Source organism: Nothobranchius furzeri, chromosome 9 (genome assembly GCF_043380555.1).
Source record: "Nothobranchius furzeri strain GRZ-AD chromosome 9, NfurGRZ-RIMD1, whole genome shotgun sequence".
Taxonomy (NCBI): Eukaryota; Metazoa; Chordata; class Actinopteri; order Cyprinodontiformes; family Nothobranchiidae; genus Nothobranchius; species Nothobranchius furzeri.
Genome location: NC_091749.1, coordinates 31942241 through 31961053, shown reverse-complemented (window position 1 = coordinate 31961053; position 18813 = coordinate 31942241). Strand labels below are relative to the sequence as shown.

Here is an 18813-nt window from a genome sequence, read left to right as displayed (position 1 = left end):
ATCTGAAACGGAAAATGTAAAAAGAGAATCTATTTAGTTTGTAGAAGAGTTAAATAACAAGACAGTTTTATACTTCATTCCATGAGGAATTTAGATCAGGCCAGGTTCCTCCTATAGGAAGACCGGTGCTCTTATCAGTGGAGCATGACGGCAAACTAAAGCTGCAGGATAAAAAGTCTTCAAACTGTTCAGTAAAAAGAACATTTTTCTATGTTCCTGACCAAAAACAGAGCTGTGAAAAAAAGATTGGTCCCCTTTTTGGTTTTAGTCCACACGTAACAGTTTCAGCTCATTTCATATTTATTTAAATTGCATATAATGGGATTTGAGTATAGTTGGAGGTACAGTGAGCTTTTAAAATGTGTGATATTTTGCTGTTTCATATATATATATATATATATATATATATATATATATATATATATATATATGGACTGCCTGTCCAAAATAAGTTGCCACCTGGATTTAACTAAGCAAATAGGTTGGGGCTTCCTATTGGATAAGTACTGCATGGGTGATTATCTTTCAGCTGACAACATGTTATTTAACCCCAACTGGTGCAATGAGTTTCTTCTCATTTCTTAAACAACCATGTGGAAAGACACATCTGGTGGTCGTGGAAAAGATGTTAGTCTGTTTGAGAAGGGTCAGATCATCGGCATGCATCAGTCAGAGAAAACATCTAAGGAGATTGCAGATTGCATTTGTAGCAATACACCAGCTACACTGGGTTCACCCACACCACTCAGACCACACAGCTTGCAGGTTCAACTCTGTATTAGGCTCTCCTGGTCTGACCTACACACTCCTAGTGCTCGTCCCAGGTCTCAGGGCAATCAGACTCTTCTCCTGGTGATCGGCCTCAGGTGTGCTTCGCCACAGCATTATTAAATAATAATAATAGTAATAATACATTTTATTTCAAAGCGCCTTTCAGGACACCCGAGGTCACTTTACAGAAAACACGTAATTAAAGACTGATGAGTCCAGATAGACCCTGTTCCAGAGTGATGGTGCATCAGGGTAAGAAGAGAGGCATCATGCCGAGTGCCTACTGTACAAGCCTGTGGGGGCAGTGCTATGATCTGGGGTTGCTGCAGTTGTTCAGGTCTATGTTCTTCAACAGGATGCTGAATGGCCAGGTTATTCCATCTTCCCTGACGGCACGGGCATATTCCAAAATGACAACGCCAGGATTCGATGGGCTCCAGTAGTGAAAAAGTGGTTCAGGGAGCATGACGCATCATTTTTACATATGTATTGGCCACCACAGAGTCCAGACCTTAGCCACATCATTGGGATGTGCTGGAGAAGGCTTTGTGCAGCTCTACCATCATCAGTACAAGGTTTTAGTGACACATTAATGCAACACTGGATGGAAATAAATCTTGTGACGTCTGCAGAAGCTTATCGAAACAACGCCACATCGGATATGTCGTAATCAAAAGTTCAAGGCAACAAACTATTAGAGTGACCTTTGTTTAATTTTATTGGTTTTTTTTTTTTGGTGGAGACTTTTTTTTGTCCAGGCAGTGCACTTACACACATTTTTGTCTCTGACTTTGTTCTTTCATCCAATAATTAGGAGATTTGGAGCAGAAAAAAGTGCAGTTGAGACCAAATTTGGAAAAATAAGTTGATGAGGAGCCAGCCGGGTGCGTGAAACACATATTGGCCAACACACACACACACACACACACACACACACACACACACACACACTCTCTCTCTCTCTCTCTCTCTCTCTCTCTCTCTCTCACTCGGCCGGCCTTGTTTATCTCCCCCAGCAGGCTGCAGCTCTGTCCTTACTGCATGAAGGGAAAGCACAAACTGCTGATTACACATATGTTCACATATTCTTTTCATGAAGCGTTCTACATCGTAAACTTGCTTGCTGAGTTCACTAGTTCTATTATTGAAGAAGTTGAAGCCATTTAAAACATGTTTTGTTCAGAAACCACTGAGTTTATATTTCTGGAGTGTTGACATCAGAAATGTGTTTAATGTCTATAGACTGAAGCGATTTTGGAAGAGCCTCTGCAGTTAGTAAGTAATTATCAAGCATAACTAGTACTTCACCTAACATTACTTATAATATATTTGACTCAAAATGCTATAATTATTGTAGTGAACAGCTTATTTTCCATCTGCAGACAAACTGATGATTTTGTCCTTTTTTCATGAGGCATTTACAGTTAAGTGAAGATCTGAACGATCATAGTAAAGAGTAATGTGGGGGAGACGCTAGTGAGTGCCAACAGTGTAGGATGTTGTGTTACGCCCCTGCCTGAAGCTTCTCTCACAAAAAGCAACAGTGTTTAGTTGTTTCTTAATTTAAATGTTTTTTTAAAGGATTACTTTTAGTATTAGAAGTGGGGCTGTGTGGGGTCGTTGTGGTCGGCCAGTATCTTCCCTGCAGTTCAGAGAGCCGGTGAGAATTTTCCTGAAGGAGACGAGCTGACTTCTAACCAGAGCAGGAACCATTCAAGAGAAACTTTCTACATCTAAAGCATAAAAACACCCACATGCAAATGCAAGACCTGCTGATCTGAAGGTTCAGAGTGTGTGTAGCTTCAGTAAAACAAGTCTCATCATGGCCACCATGTCTGTTTTATTTTCTCAGTAAGGAATCTTTGTCTCCTTTTATCATGAAGTGCTGCTCCTAAATTGTGCCTGCAGCTCTCTTTGTTGCTACCGTAGCGCCGCTGGATTTAAAGCTCAGTAACTCAAACATCACAGCATAGGAAACAAGATTCCTTTGTCGTGTTTTTAGTACTACATGCAGAGAAATCTATCCTGAACCATTTTTACACGGACTGTGCAAAACTAAAAAAAACTTAGAAAATACTAAATTAACTAAATGTTTTAAGGGGAGACTAGGCAGTTATGGCTTGCTTTTAGCGTTCCTAGTGTCCCTTTAGTAGAACCCCTAAGCACAACTTATCTCCTCGCTGTGTGATTGTTTTTTTAACACCTTAATCTAACTGTTGAAATGTCTCCTCAGCCTTCATTAATATCGACAGTAGCGATTCACAAGTAAATCAAACAAATCAGCTGTGGTCATAATCTAAAACATGAAGGAAACTTGCTGGAAGCAGACTGCTGCACCAAGTATGTCAGCTCAACTTTTTTCTAAGTCCAACAGACTGGACTGGCAGTCCGAAGTTGCAAATTCGTTACAAGGCTCGGGATCACACGTGATTATTTGTTGCATTCTGGGATGTGGAAGACATGTTGATGACCTTACGAGTGTAAACAAACCGTGTGCTGCAGAGAAGAAGCAGATTTTGGAGAAAGGAAGCGTTAACATGTTAAAATCCCTAAACGGATGTGGGGAATATACAGGCATATGTTAAAGAGGAAAGCCAGGGACCAGTATTAGCATTATTAAGGGTTTGGATCCATATGAAAGACCCAAGACTAGAGCACCAACGACAACGTGTTGCCACTGTAGCTCTGCATAACAGACGTGTTCGGCCTACATGTTTGTGGTGTGAGCGGATGTAAACGTGCGGGTGAGACGTAAACGTTTCTTTTGCTTGTTTTCCTAGTAAAACGATCAAAATTGTCATCCTATAGAAGAAGTGTAGCAGGAGGAATTGTGTTGTGTCAGTGCGCCCGCATTAGCCTACCAGTGTGTGTGTGTGTTGTGTGTGCATGTTGCTGTTGAAGGAAAGACACGATGAGTAAAAAACATACACCATCTGTAACTTAAAAAAATGAAAATACTCCAGAAGGTGATGTTTAGTTGCTTTACAGTTGTGATCCAAGCGGGCCGACGAGACTCTGTTATAGATACTTGGTCTCCGTGAAAAGTTAGCTTGTTTTCCACCTTTTTCCCTGGCGATCACGTTACGCCCCACAACACAGCAACAATTTACCGTGGTTGCGTAATATAACCGATCCAATGAATAATAGAATAAATGAAGTCGCAAGACTGACAGTGAGCATGCTGGTGTCTGGAGTAACAGTTAAGGACTTGAAAGTCGCCAACATGGCAGCTGCGTCACTGATGACAACATAATCCCAAGCCCTATTCTGGCCACACAAGGCGGTGTCGGTCATTCACCCAGTAAAGGGTCATTTTAGCTCAAACTGGTTCAAGAAAATGATTGAACCCTTACCCAACATTAAAGCATTTGTTTGTGCTGACACATGTATTTTTGTGTATAACTTTGGCTATGTTAATGCAATTGATCTATTTTTGGGGAGGATGTGTATTTTTGAAGGAATTACTAAAAATAGTTAGAAAAAATCTTCGACTTCCTTTATTATAACGCATAATTTTTTTGTAGCGTTAAGCATCTTTCTGCTTTTTTTTGCGCCATTGACTTCCATGTAAATCATATTTTTATGATAAGCATACATATTAGCATAATTTTTAAAAATTATTATTTTGTCTGTGTTCTCAGACCATTCATTCATTCATTCATTCATTCGATGGTTAGTTTTTACCGTTTTCCAATAGATGGCGTATTTTCTCCATATATAGCAGGGCAATGACTGACACTGCATTTGAATTAAATGATTCTGCTGTATTTCTTTACTTCTGACTCCATTATAACACATATTTTGCAAAAAAATGGTTTGTGTGTTATTTAGAGATTCCATACAATAGTTTGCATGTGTGTGTTCTGAATTTTTGGTAATTGTGTTTTTACAGTGTGCCTTAAAAAATAAGCCTTTACTGAAAGTAGAAAATCTGCTCATTCTCAAAATGGCATTTTGACATGTGTCACTCTGTATGCTTGTGCAGGCATGCTTGCATGCAGGGATCAAAGCACTTTACAAATCTTCAAAAGACAGATCTGTGATCATTATTTAGAGTAGTTGTGCAGGTGTGGCAAGGGGAGTGTGTGTGGGGGGCGAGGTTCTCATGCACACTGTTGAAATCATGAATATTCATCAAATGCATGCTACATATAAAAACCAAAGGATTTTCTGCAAAATTTCAGTTACTCACAATTTTACTTTTGCAAACTGTTATTTCAACAAGCACAAAGCATTTGCATGGATGAAAATTAAGATGAAGGCTGAAAAACTTCAAAGGCATACATTTGTTTTGCAAAACAAATTCCTGCAGAGCTGAGTTTGTTTACATGGAGTTGGGGTCCGTTTACACAGGCGCACCAATTCACTAAAAGTGCATATGAGACTCGGATCCGGATTAATTTCTTTCTGCCACAAGCATGAGAAGAAGTTTCAACGCAGATCAACACCTGACCTCAGGATTCTCTGTCGGCCTCACACTTCCTTCGTCGAGGGATCACCCGCTTCCAGACGGCTTCGATTTATTTTTTTTAACAAGAACAATCCTTGATATAATAATTAAACACACTAATAATATAGAGGGGAGGAGAAAGTATGACAACTGGATGGATGTTGACGACGTGGAACTCCACGCATTTCTTGGGCTGCTCGTCCCCGCTGGGGGTGCTCCGTTCCTGGGGGAATTTACTAAAAGCCTCTGGGAGGAAACGGAGAGGCCGATTTTCAGAGCCACAATGAGCCTGCGAAGGTTCCATTTGCTGACGGCAACAGTTTGATGACCGCTTGAGGGCAGCACGCCGGTTGGTGCAGCAGTACAAGCTCGCTCCCCTCTGGGAGGTGTGGGACTTCCGGGTGGGCTGGCTCCCTCTTGCCTACAACCCCGGTGAAGATGTATGTGTGGATGAACAGCTCGTCGGATTCAGAGGTCGCTGCAACTTCCAAGTAGTATATGCCCTCAAAGCTGGCAAAATATGGCATCAAGCTGTGGGTGGTGTGCGATGTGGCCTCTTATGTCTGGGGGATTTTTCCCTACCTGGGCAAGATGACGCGAGACGCCCCGGCACAAAGGGAGCAAGGGAGGCGGGTGGTGCTGGAGCTCACCGAGCGACTGAGCAGCTGCACTGTCACCATGGACAGAGGCGGTTTTACCATTAGGCATAGGTAGGCGGTCACCTGGGGCCCCCTTGTGTTGGGGGGCCTCCTAGCCCTGACCGCCGGCACCCCTCTGTTAATGCCACAATATTCTTATTACCAACCTGTGGCCGCAGACGGGATTGGACATGCTTCTCGTTACCATAATTCCTGAACCGTTCAAGATATCACTAAAATTCAAAAAGTGCTGAAAAGATTAAAAATGGGGCTTTTCGTGCATATACAATACATTACGGTAGTCACCGGGATTCCGTCTTGAGCGCAACGAATCACAACACAGATTCAGAGACGTGCTGTTTGTCATCCAAAATGCTCCGTTTTATAACTATTGAATGGCTGATCAGATTCAAAAACTTCCAATGGTTCCTAAAAGTACATAAAAGCAGCTTTCCAACGATCTATAGCATGAAGCAATCAGAGTTATGGAAAATATCGCTACGAGGGGAAATCCTGCTGTACAGCCTGATTGAAACGGAGCGCAGCGCCGCGGTGAAAGCGGATAACGGAACGGGGAAGCTAATTAGCATAAAAACCAGCATGAAATAATGGAAATGCCTCAAAGAAAATCAACACGATCTATTAGGTGTCCCAGAAGGCTTATATCTGAAGACAGTGACCACGAAGAAGGACAGATCTCCAGTGAACCAGGGTATGAACGTTTGTTCATTCTTTATTTTTTTATTTGAACAAACCTCAACTATTTGCTAATTGTAAGATTCAGCTTCATTCTGTAGTGGCTGACTCGAGCTGAGCGAGAGTTGGAGATGTGGCGTGGCTTCTTAACCCAAGCGCGGAGTGACTGATGCCGGGTGGAGTGATCACGCTGTTTAATCTAGGAGCCGGGTGCGCAGCGGTATGAAGAAACAGCTGAGCACAGCGGCTCCCACAGCACAGGGCTGACTTCTAAGAGTTGTCAGGTCTCTTAGATCTGGCTGATCTGGTTTGCATAGGCTGAGTGATCTGAGACGATCTGGTCTAGACTCTGAGTTCGGTTCGGTGAGAACGATGACTGAGTGATTCGGCGTTGTGCGGCATTTCCTTAAGTAGACTTGGCGGGTGACGTGAACCGGAAGACTGGCACTGGGGATGTTGAGTAATGGAGTTCGGATGGTCTGAGCGGCTCTGCGGTTCCTCCCTTGAGGAGGTTGATGGTTGTGAGGGAGACTGCGTGACACATTCCAGCATTATTTATCTTTTTACAATAAATAATTACATTTGCTAAAACAAAAAGTTTTTGGTATAGCAGTGCACGTCTGCACCCCATGGCAGTGTGAGGTGTGCAGGACTCTGCCTGTAGCTGAAGAGAAACTGCTTCAAGGTCTACCACATCAAATAAAAACGTCAGAAAGTTTACAAAAATAAATGGTCCTAAAAACTGCTAAAAAAGATACCAAGGTTCAAACTTTTTTAAGAATAGATGCATTACAGATCAAAGTTTAAATTGTTCATTCCAAATTGTTCACCCAGTAATTTTGAAGTTCCTGTTCAGTAATAAATGTAAAAAAATTCTAATCCATTTTTTGCTTTTCTCACTTTTAAGCTGATTTTTTAAAGGCTTTAATAGAAATAAATTCTAAATACAAACCATACACTGAAAGCTGAGGTTGTTCTGAAAAAAGAAGAGTTACACACACTTTGTACTTTTTATTACAATTTTACAGCCACAAGATTAAAAAAAAATACCAGGCGGCCCTGTTATAATTATGGTCATAAGAGGGTCATCAAGACGGCGATGCACAAACAGGAAGTGATTGGTAGTCATTCCACTCCAATCCAGTTGGTGGCGGTAATGCACCAAATGGTTGTTTGCCAAGTGCCATAAGACCACAAATAATAAGAAGAAGAGAGGTGGGAGCGTTCGTAACAAACTCAAAGCGATAGTCAAAACATTAAGCATGACATTAAGTTATCCTAGTGGCTCCAATAAGAGAAAGAAGCTGCATGTTTCATAAAAGCTTTTATTTTCACTTCTGAAAGTGACGTCGTTTCTCGATAAACATCAAAAGGAAGCAGAAAGGAAAGACAATGGAAAATGTTTAAAAGGAGGAAAACAAAGACCAAAATGGAAAATAGAAAAAAAAAAAAAACAAAGGCAACAGCACAGGAGCACTGACAGGAAAAAGAAAGCAGAGCAAATATTGAAAGCACTCAAAAGGAGGGAAAAACAGGAAAAAAGAGGAGGACTAATAAAAAGGGAAAATAACTCATGTCAGAAGAGGGGAGAGTTTCGCAAATCCAGTTAAAGGTAAGATTGTTGAAAATTTTGTGTAAGGGGCCCCATGTCTGTGTTCGCCTTGGGCCCCCAAATTGCTAAATCCGCCTCTGACCACGGACAATTTTTTCACATCATTAGCCCTTGGAGAAGAGCTGCTCCAAAATAAAATGTGTCTTGTGGGAACAGTTAGGCGCAACAAGCCAGAGCTGCCACCACAGCTGCTCCAGATGAGAAGCAGAGCGGTTCTGTCCTCCCTCTTCGCCGTCATCTCCACCACCACCGCGGTGACCAACATACCGAAGCGCAGACGGGACGTTCTGCTCCTCAGCACCAAACACCATCGGGTTGAGATCCAGGAGGGATCGCAGCAGAAGCCGACTGTAATCCTTGATTACAACCACTGCAAAGGGGCTGTTGACAACTTGGACAAGGTAATTTATTTATTTTATTTTGTTTTATTATAATTCGCCAACCTAATTGCATATTTTATTTATTTATTCATTTATTTTAATTTCAGCTCGTCGCAACATACAGCTGCTGCAGATGAGAAGCAGAGCGGTTCTGTCCTCCCTCTTCGCCTTCACCTACTCCACCACCGCGGTGAACTACATACCGAAGCGCAGGCTTGCATGCACGCTTTGGCAGAAAATGTGGACAGGCAGTGTGCGAGGAGCACTTATCAGCTGAGTGCTTAACCTGCAGCTGTTAGCTCACTCCCCTCTGTGTTTCTCTCTCTCTCTCTCTCTCTCTCTCTCTCTCTCTCTCTCACACACACACACACACACACACACACACACACACATGCACGCACGCACACACACACACTTTTTTTTGTTCATGTGCTTTAATAAAGTGTTCAACTGGCCATCTTTGTAAGTGCATTTTTTTGTGCTCAATAGGACTTTAACGTGTGTATTTTAGAAAATATGACATCAAACAAAAACTAAAAAGTGAGCAAAAAATATTTTTACGCCTATTTGTGACACTCCAAGGCTGTGACAACTTACCCACAAAAGAGGTCATCTGGACATAACACACAAAAAATGATTTGATTTTTTCATTTTTTGTAGTTCTATTTCGTCTAGTCTTAGCCCTTAAGCTAGCTGCTATTGGAAGGATGATCTCCACATCAGCCAATCATGAAGAGCTAAAATGTACGCCCACCAATAGTGGGCCCCCTCGTGGTATATAACCGCAGTGACCCCACTGCTCACCTCCTTTTTCTCTTCATGCCAAGCTTGAGAGCTTTATTAAAGAGCAAATATTATCCTAAAAAGAGCAACATTATCCGAAGACGACTTACCAGCCATGTCCAGCGATGCCAGACCCTGCCCGACCTGCCAGATGGGCTCCATTTCCAGCGGTGACCTGCATGCTAAGTGTGAGGTCTGTCTCGGGGCTCACCACGCTGGCCTGGCCTTGACCCCGCAGGCCTTGTGCCCGTTCTGTGCCGCTCTGCCCGTGGCGGAGAAGATTCGCCGGGTCGAGTACTTCACTCCCGCCGCCGCCGAAGAATTTCCGGTCGCTGACTCGTACCCGCTGGACAAGGCTTTGTATTTCTTCGACGCCGGTCAGGAGCCGGCTGGCTTCAACCGGCTGGATGACGTCACCGACAGCGAAAACTACGATGAGGCGGCATCCCTCCTAGACATAACGGAGGTCGACGAGCTTCGCTCAGCGGGTCCTCCTGCCCCAGTGGCTTCTCGCTCCTCCCTGCCAGCAGTAAGAGCACTGCTCCAGGAGCTGCCCGCCATCACTTCTGCGGCAGCAGCCCGCAAGGGGCTAGCTGTGCCAGAACCGGCCCCGCCTGAAGCGGATGATTTGGCGGGAATTTTCGGGGCGACTCAGACACGCTGTCCAGACCCTATCTGGCCGCGCTTCCCCGCTGCTATGAGCTGCTGGTCTGCCGCCTTCTCCGAGCCTGCCAAGCTCAAGGCGCCAGTCTCCACGTATGCGCCCATCACCAAGGTCGAGGGGTTTTCCGACCAAGGCTGGCCGTCCATTCCTCCGCTAGAGCCGGACTTGGCCTCGCTTTTCGGCGCCAAGAACCACCTCGCTGGCCCGTGAGCTGTTCCCACTTCAAAACATGACCAGCGCCCTTCTTGCCTTCGGCGTCTCAAAGATGATGGAGGAGCTGGAAGCTCCCGAGGAGTCGAAAGCCGTCATTACTAAGACTGCTGATGCTATCCTCAATCTGTGTGCTGCTGTGCTCACCGGTTCTGCTCGCATCGCTGCCTGGCAGACCGTCATCCAGCGAGCGATCTGGCTGAAGGCCCTGCCCTCTATTCCGGAACATCTGCAAAGGGAGATGCTAGACGGCCCCATCACCACCGATGTTCTGTTTGGTCCCCATCTTAGGGGCGTCATTGAGCGGGCTCAGAAGATGGCCGAACTATCGGCTATGGTGCGAGACCTGGTCCACCCTCGGTCAGCCTCGCACTCCGGCCGTTCAGCCAGAGGATGGGACAAACGGCGCGGAAGCTTCAGACGTCCAGCTGCACCGCCCGCTCCACGGAATCGGCCTCCTGCTTCGGCTCCACATCAGCGGGACCAGCGAGATGGCTTACAACGGTTCCGGCGGGGCCAGCAGACGCAGTCTTGGCAGTCCCAAGTGCAGGAGCCTCGCCGAAAGCAGCCACGGAAGTGACTCTTTGGGGGGAATGTGTGTGTTACTGATTGTTCTGATGTTGTTGTTGGTTTTGAAATAAAACCCAAAAAACGTCACTCAAAGAGCACAATCCTACAGTCCTCCGCAGAATCCTCTGCCGAGTTCTCACACATGTTCCCCACACCAAGCATTGCTGCACGCACACATGTTCCTGCAGGTACAGGCAGTCATAATACACGGCCAGCCGTAAGGGTGCGCTCCATTTGCGCTCCGGCCCCAGCATCCGGCCAGGCCCAACTCTTCCCGCTCTCCCCACACGTTGGGTGGGGCGGGATGTCAGGTCGCTGTCTCGACCACGCGCGGCGGCACAGTGCGCGGCTCCATCCGCTGGCACTCTGTCGCCCCCGTGCACGGGCCCGGCTCCCACTCGTCCTTCACTCTCTGACTTCACGCTCCATGGTGTGGACCAGCCTGTTCCAGCTGTTTCGCACTCGCCCTTTCGAGCGCAGCCCTCCATGGGTCGCCCCCAGTTCTCTGGTACGGGCGACGGCGGTAAGGACGCATACACAACCCTCGGACGTTGTTCACTTGACCGCGCACACGCGTCCACTGTCGGAACGCGCGCACGAGTGGCGCCGCCTTTGTATCATGAGCAAATGGATTTCGGACACCATTCATTGCGGTCACACACTTCATTTTCAGGCCACTCCACCTCCCTTCAACAGGATCGTGGAGACGACGTTCACATCGCAAGTACAGTCTCAGGCGCTAGAGCTGGAGCTGCGGGAACTTCTGTCCAAGGACGCTATTTCCCGAGTCCCTCGCGGATGTAACGGAATCAAAGTGATGTCTCTATCTAAAGTTGTATTTTAATACACTGTAGGTAGTTCACTTTTTATAAACAGAAGAATAGGCTGTTTTTATCATCAGGGAGTTTAATTAAACACTCTGTATTGACTTTGAGACAAGAAAAGAGAGAGAGATGGGATCGTTTGAGAATCTTTAATTTCTGAATTATAAATTCTAAACAATCTACCAGGACTACTCTGTGATGGATGAGAATGGATTCGGATGTTGTGTTGGTGCGTGTGTGTGTGTGTGTGTGTGTGTCTGGTTCATATTCTCTAGGCTGACGTCAATGAATCTGGTCGTCTTTGTTATGACTAGATATCACGAGGCTTATAAAGTGATGACATGAGCCGCTATTTTGCCGTGTACGTACCCAGTGGGGGTCTCCCAGGTAGATCAGGAAATGCCAGGTCTGGAGACCTCGGATGTACGATGGAGCTGTCGGTGCAGCGATCACAACGTTTCAAAGCCCGTCTGGAGGGTCGACCCCGGTACCGTTCGGCGGCGTCAGCAGGTGCTCTTATTTTGAAAGTACGTCGTCTGGTTGTTAAACGACGAAAATCTCCCGCTTCACAGTTCTTAGTTTAAAGAAGAAAACACATCTGGCCAGGCTGCGCTTTCCTTTAGGATGATGGTGAATAGAACTGAAGTCAAAATGGAACTGACTTAAAAATGGCGTTGCCTTGTTTTATATCTCTGAATTGTTGATAAGTTTCAGTAAAGTGGATTGGACACTTGAAGTCAACACCAGATTCTCCTGCGGCAGCCGAAAGCTCTGATTGGTTGGAACAATGTGTCATGCGTTTCTATGGAGATGAGGATCAGTATGTCTGTGCCGTAGTCCTGTTTTCATTAAACATAATTCATGACATATTTATTTCACAGATCATTCACTTGATTATTGTTGATCAGCATCTGTTTTGCTTAATAATTTTAATCACAAATAAAGTACTTTGATTAAGTAAAGTTTCTTCTTCTCCTTCGGACTCTTCTCCTGGAATGTAAACAGTCTGAGGAACACCCGACCTTGGTTTTTCTACACGGTGTTATTGTGCACAGGGGGCAGCTGTATGGAGTTGAAAACCATGAACTTCATAACCTTACATGGACAAGAACTCTCGGGCTTCTACTCCCGCTACTTCGTAGTACCGAAGAAGTCGGGAGGAATGAGGCTGATTCTCGACCTGTCCCTGTTCAACTGCTCCATAGCAGTAATGCATTTCCGCATATTAACAATGAGACAAGTCCTGGAATACGTGCGCCCCGGGGATTGGTTCACGTCAATCGACCTGAAAGACTATACTTCCACATACCAGTAGTTCCAAACCACCGGAAGTTTCTGCGTTTTTCGTTCAAGGGAGTTCAATATCAGTTCAATCGCCTCCCTTTCGGCTACTCGCTAGCCCCGCGCACCTTCTCCAAATGTCTGGAGACCGCGCTGCAGCCACTGCGCACGGAGGGAATGAGGGTCTTATTTTACCTGGACGATCTTCTCCTGTGCGCTCGGTCCAAGGACGAGGCGTCACAGCAAACCAGGAGGTTGACAGAGCATCTGTCAACCCTAGGGTTTTCTATAAACTGGGGGAAGAGCTCCATCCTTCCGTCCCAGTAGATTGTGTATCTCGGGGTGGAGCTGAACGCCTCCCTAATGAGAGCACGTTTGTCGCCTGCAAGAGCGGCAGATCTCTCCACGGTGATCTCCCGTGTACAACCCCGCAAGATCGTGAGAGCCCTGTTAGTCATGAAACTCCTGGGCATGATGTCCGCAGCCCATTCGGTGGTACCGCTAGGTTTGCTGCGCACGAGGCGCTTGCAACGCTGGTTCATCCGCCTCCGGGTACACCCGATACGTCAGAAGAGACGTATGTTGAGGATTCCCCCTTCAGTGGGCGGGGACCTCGCTCACTGGGGGAACCCCTGCATCCTCTCACGCGGGGTTCCCATCGGACGTCCTGCGTCACATGTATCTGTGTTTACGGATGCGTCACTGTCGGGGTGGGGGGGGGGGCACGTGCTTGTCCCATACGGTGGCAGATAGCTGGCCCTCCCACACGCACGAGCACATAAATGTGTTGGAGCTTATGACAGTGAGGAATGTGATCAGACACTTCGCCGCCCTTCTCGAGGGCCGTCATGTCGAAGTTCACACAGACAACCAGGTGGCGGCAGCCTACATAAATCGCCAAGGGGGAGTTCGATCCCTCCCACTGTTGCGTGTCACCACAGATTTACTGTGTTGGACACATGTCCATCTGCTGTCCATCAGAGCCATCTACATTCCGGGGGTACTGAATGTAGCGGCGGACATCCTGTCGAGAGGGGGACCCCGCGACTCCGACTGGCGTCTGCATCCTGCACTGATATCACAGATCTGGATCAGGTTCGGGGAACCGTCTGTGGATCTGTTCGCGGCTCGCGAAAACGCTCAGTGTCGCCTGTGGTTTTCCCTGAGTCCCCGGGACGGACCCCTGCTCGGGGCGGACGCCTTCTCACACCAGCCCTGGCCTCGAATGCTTCTTTATGCGTTTCCACCAGTCCCTCTGATTCCCCGTCTCCTGGACCGAATTCGGTCGGAACAGCTCTCGGTGATTCTGGTGGCTCCCAGACGCTTGTCCGCGTCATGGTTTCCGGACCTGCAAGCGCGAGTGTCCGGCTCCCCGTGGAGGCTCCCGTGGAGGGCGGACGCCCTTCTCCAGGCGGATGGGATAATCAAACATCCTCCGGAAATAGGCCAACGGCTGTGGGTCTGGCCGCTGAGCGGTCACGCTTAGAGGCTTCTGGGCTGCCGCATGATGTGGTCGCCACGATTCAGAGTGTGCGGGCGCCCTCTACCATTGCGCCTTACACTGCTAAATGGGCAGCTTTCCAGAAATGGTGCACAGAGCGAAATGTTCAAGCACTCTCCTGCCAGCTGGCGGATGTCCTATCGTTTCTGCAGATACTGATGGACAGGGGCCTCACATTCAGCACTATTAAAACATATGCTGCAGCTATCTCATCCTGTCATCAGGGTTTTGGAGATAGATCTGTTTTCAATCATCCCCTCACAAAACGTTTTCTAAAAGGTGTCAGGAGGAACAGACCTGTGTCCCGGCGGCTTTTTCCCCAATGGGATCTAACGGTGGTTCTGCACGGCTTATCTAAAGCCCCGTTTGAGCCCTTGGACCAGGTCTCACTTACGTTCCTGTCGCTTAAAACTGCATTGCTGCTGGCGCTAGCATCAGTTAAGAGAGTGAGTGACCTGACCGCCCTCTCAGTGGCTCCCGCATGCCTCAGGATCCGGGAGGATGGCGGGTCTGCTGTTTTATGCCCCAACCCAGCCTTTGTGCCCAAAAGCATTAATGCTTCCTTCAAATCCAGGTGAATTTCATTGGCTGGACTTTTTCCTCCTCCCCATAATTCTGAGGAGGAGGCGGCTTCGCACCTTCTCTGCCCGGTGCGCGCGCTTGCACGATATGTGTCACGCACTTCAGGGATTCGTCGCTCACAAAACCTGTTTGTGCACTACAGGGAGTCTTCCCTTGGTCAGGCGCTGTCGGCCCAGCGTCTTTCACACTGGCTGTGTGATGCCATTTCCCTCGCTTACACATCATCAGGGCAGGATCCCCCTGAGGCACTCAGGGCTCACTCAGCCAGAGGGATTTCCTCTTCTATGGCGCTCCTCAGTGGTGTGTCAATGGAAGACATTTGTCAGGCTGCTTCATGGGCTTCACCCTGTTCCTTTACTCATTATTATTTACGAGATGAGTCTTCAGGTTCCATCACTCGTTCAGTGCTTGGACCCCAGCAGGCTAAATGAATGCTTATGGCACCTCATTGGCCTTGCTGAGATGGATTTCATCCTCTTGTGGATGATATTTTTTAGTGGGGCCCCCTCTTTTATCGTGGCTGCCTCAGTCTTTAAGCCTGGTCTGAGGCTGAACGTCCCCCACTAGAGGAGATTTGATTGGGTGTGTCCATTGGTTGTGTTAACCAGTGGGGCGTAAACCCATCCAGCTGCGCTTTATTCCAATAGCAGCTAGCTTAAGGGCTAAGACTAGACGAAATAGAACGTTGGTTACGTATTGTAACCCCAGATTCTATGAGTCTAGTCGCAGCCCTTAAGCCACTGGCCCCACAGGTTATGATGGGAATAAGAGCCATTGGAGGTGAGCAGTGGGGTCACTGCGGTTATATACCACGAGGGGGCCCACTATTGGTGGGTGTACATTTTAGCTCTTCATGATTGGCTGATGCGGAGATCATCCTTCCAATAGCAGCTAGCTTAAGGGCTGCGACTAGACTCATAGAATCTGGGGTTACAATACGTAACCAATGTTTTCAAACTTCTGGTTTTGATAATAAACCTGGCAATAAAGGGGTTAAATCTGAGAAACACACATATTTTATTATATTTTGTTAGGGCTGAAGCCAAGGATTAAATTCATGTAAAAAAATGGGACTTATGAAATATTATATAATATTTCTATAGGAAGCTTTCTAAGTGCATTTTTTTGTGCTCAGAGGACATTAACGTTAGAAAATTTAAACGTTGGGTAAGGGTTAAATATATGAAAATGTTGCCAAGTATCCCTTTAACTTAAAAGGTAAAAAGTATATATTAGAAACATTAAAGTTGTGACAATTCTTAAGGTTAAAACTGAATATTTAGCATTCTAGGAGGGAAATATCAAGTAGCTTTCTTGCCTTTAATTAGAGTTTAGTATTTAGACAGATAAGTAAATGACATGCTGGTAGAAATATCCCTGACAGAATCCTTTTCTTTTCTGTTTAGGCTACACGCTGGCCACCAAACTGAGGAGACACATGAGGTCTTCCCATCTGAAAGAAAAGCCATACAGTTGCTCCTGCGGTGCTTCCTACACTGTGAAACAAAGTCTGCTGAGACACCAGGCACAGCACAGGATGGAGGCAGGAGGTCAGAAGGAGGTGGAAGGAGAACAGAGAGAGGAGGTAGACCAAAATGCTGAGCAGGAGCCAGAGGCTTTAAGCTGTAGTCACTCTAAACCGGTTCGAGGCAGACCAAAGAAAGGTCTGTGCCTTCAAGAGTCTGGGGGGAGGGGAGGAGGAGATGCTGAGCAGAGAAGAGAGCTAGGAGAAGATGAGATCATGAGTGTTGAAACAGCAACCAGAGGAGCAGAAGAGACTCCAGGCGACGTCCAGCACACTGTTGTCTACGTCCACTCAGATGACCTGTCTGCACCGACCTCCACTCCCCTGCTCCTAGATGCAGAGGACTTGCTGCCTGCAGGAACAGAGCCAGGGCTGGTGGAGGTGGTGATATCGGATGGCGTGGAGCAGTGCATCATGGTCCAGGGTCAGCAAATGGTGGGAGAGCTGCTGATCCTGCAGGAGGAAGAGGGTGGACTCTGCACTGTGGCTCAGACTGTTGAGATAAAAACAATATAACCAAAACCCTCAGCTGGAGCGTCTCAGGCCAGTGACTCAGTGAACCTCCCTTCTTCCAGCCTACCTCAACTACAGGTGTTGTGTTCATGGCAGGAAGGATTTAAAGTGGTTAAATGCTAATTTTACACAAAAATTCCAGCAAACAAAGATGGAACCTTGTTTTTATTTTATCATGCCTGTGTATGTTGCCAACACTCGACTCTGAAATTAGTTGATTTTTGTTGATGGGGAGAACTTACCTCGTCACATTCCTGTAAAAGTGCACTGAAAATATCCCAGCGTTACATCACTTCTTCAACATTTACCTGGTTATCTCCTGGAGGCAAAGGAATAGAATAAAACTTCAGTGAACTTCTGGAAAGTGGCTGACTGTGTGAGCGCAGACTCCAATAAAATCCAAAATAATACAGAAATGGGAAATCCTTCATTTCAAATTGTATTTTTTTTTATTTTTTGTAAAAGCAGTTTTCATAAGGAAACAAGGAGCAAAGGAACAGATGAAACAGTCTCAATACCCAAGCAAACTAACTTCCTGATTCTTTCCAAATTCAGAGTGTGAAAAGGTTTTTTGGTCCTGGTTAGGGATGTAAGAAAATGTCGATATGGCAATATGTCATTATAAATTTTCAAGCGATATATCTATATTCAAAAGCCGTGTATCTAATTTTTTGGAAAAATTTACATGCATTTATGTATTTTCTTTTCTTTTGGTGCAATTCAAACACCAACCGCTAGATGGCAGCAGTGTGCGATGGGGTTTGTTTCCACCATTAATATGTAAATCCCTCTGTTATGGTTCAGATACCTGATGTTAAACATGTTACATATCAGTTTGGACTGTTTACCGAATATTCCTATGGAAAAATCAGTCTAAAGAATCGCTAATATCGACTGAATTTATGGCAATATATCGTGATACATTGTATCCTTTCCCTGTATTGTGATACTTATCGTATCGCCATACACATCCCTAGTCCTGGTGATCCACGGCACAAGTGTGGGAGGCAAAAAGGCTCATAACTCATGGATGTAAAGGCAAATGGGTTCAAATCGGTTTGTTCAAACACGATCTAGTGACTAATAAATGCTGGTACATACAAAAAAGCCCCATTATGTATAAAACAATAAAAACACATCTAGTATGGAACACTTTCACCTCTAATGCATGGGTTAGCTTTAGGTTGTTTATAATTGGTCATGCTGTGGTGGTGATGTGGTGCAATTGGGTCCTTTTTACAAAAGGCATAAACGGGGTATGGGGGCATAAACGGGGTATGGGGGCGGTCTCTGCACTGCTGCAGACTTCCGCTTAACTTGGACATAACTTGGGTTTTATTGCGATCGAAGCCACACTCATTAGGTTTTTTTTTGTTCTTTTTAACAAGCCGCTCCTTAAGGTGTCTGTCCCCCACAGTCCATGCAGTCACTGGTGATCTGACCTCCAGCTCTAACAGAGAGAAGCTCCAGGAGCGCTGCATCGCTCCAGATTATCATCTCAGCTGATTCTGTTCACAAAAACAAAACTTAGGCCTGTTTTTACTTTCATTTTAGTTGCCGCCCGGGGCTCGGCAGTAATGGTCCATTCCCTTCTGTACCGGGTCGGCCCGGGCCGGGTAGCCCCAGTCGGCCCCAGCCTGGCCCGGTTGATTCCACAAATCCTTGTCTTAAGCCCATGTGGGCTGATTCTACCCACCAATCAGAGGCTTGCTCTAATGCAGACCTGGGCATTTTACGGCCCGCGGGCCACATACGGCCCTTTGGTTGACTTTGACCGGCCCGCGTAAGGTTAATTGGAAATTACAAAATAAAT

At 46.3% G+C, this 18813-nt stretch overlaps 2 protein-coding genes across 7 annotated transcripts in view; both read left to right on the top strand.

Moving 5' to 3' along the window:
- LOC129153222 (zinc finger protein 408-like) overlaps nt 1-18243 on the top strand; it is a 47158-nt gene extending 28915 nt beyond the window's left edge. For 3 of the 6 annotated variants that reach the window (XM_070554767.1, XM_070554768.1, XM_070554769.1), the window contains one exon: nt 16369-18239. In XM_070554767.1, coding sequence (XP_070410868.1) covers nt 16369-17003 — 635 coding nt within the window. In that variant the 3' untranslated portion in view covers nt 17004-18239. Of the gene's footprint in view, nt 1-16368 lie in introns of all 6 variants that reach the window. The other 3 variants (XM_054732491.2, XM_070554766.1, XM_070554770.1) reach the window with 2 other exon arrangements.
- LOC129153223 (uncharacterized) lies at nt 440-10211 on the top strand. The gene is made up of 2 exons (XM_054732495.2): nt 440-8568; nt 8655-10211. The coding sequence occupies exon 2, from the start codon at nt 9446-9448 to the stop codon at nt 10202-10204; it is 759 nt and encodes a 252-aa protein (XP_054588470.2). The 5' UTR covers nt 440-8568; nt 8655-9445; the 3' UTR covers nt 10205-10211.
- Nucleotides 18244-18813: the final 570 nt, after the last annotated feature.

Excerpts from the sequence above, each read along its gene's own strand:
- LOC129153223 (XM_054732495.2), top strand. The coding sequence starts at position 9,446 with ATGTCCAGCGATGCCAGACCCTGCCCGACCTGCCAGATGGGCTCCATT.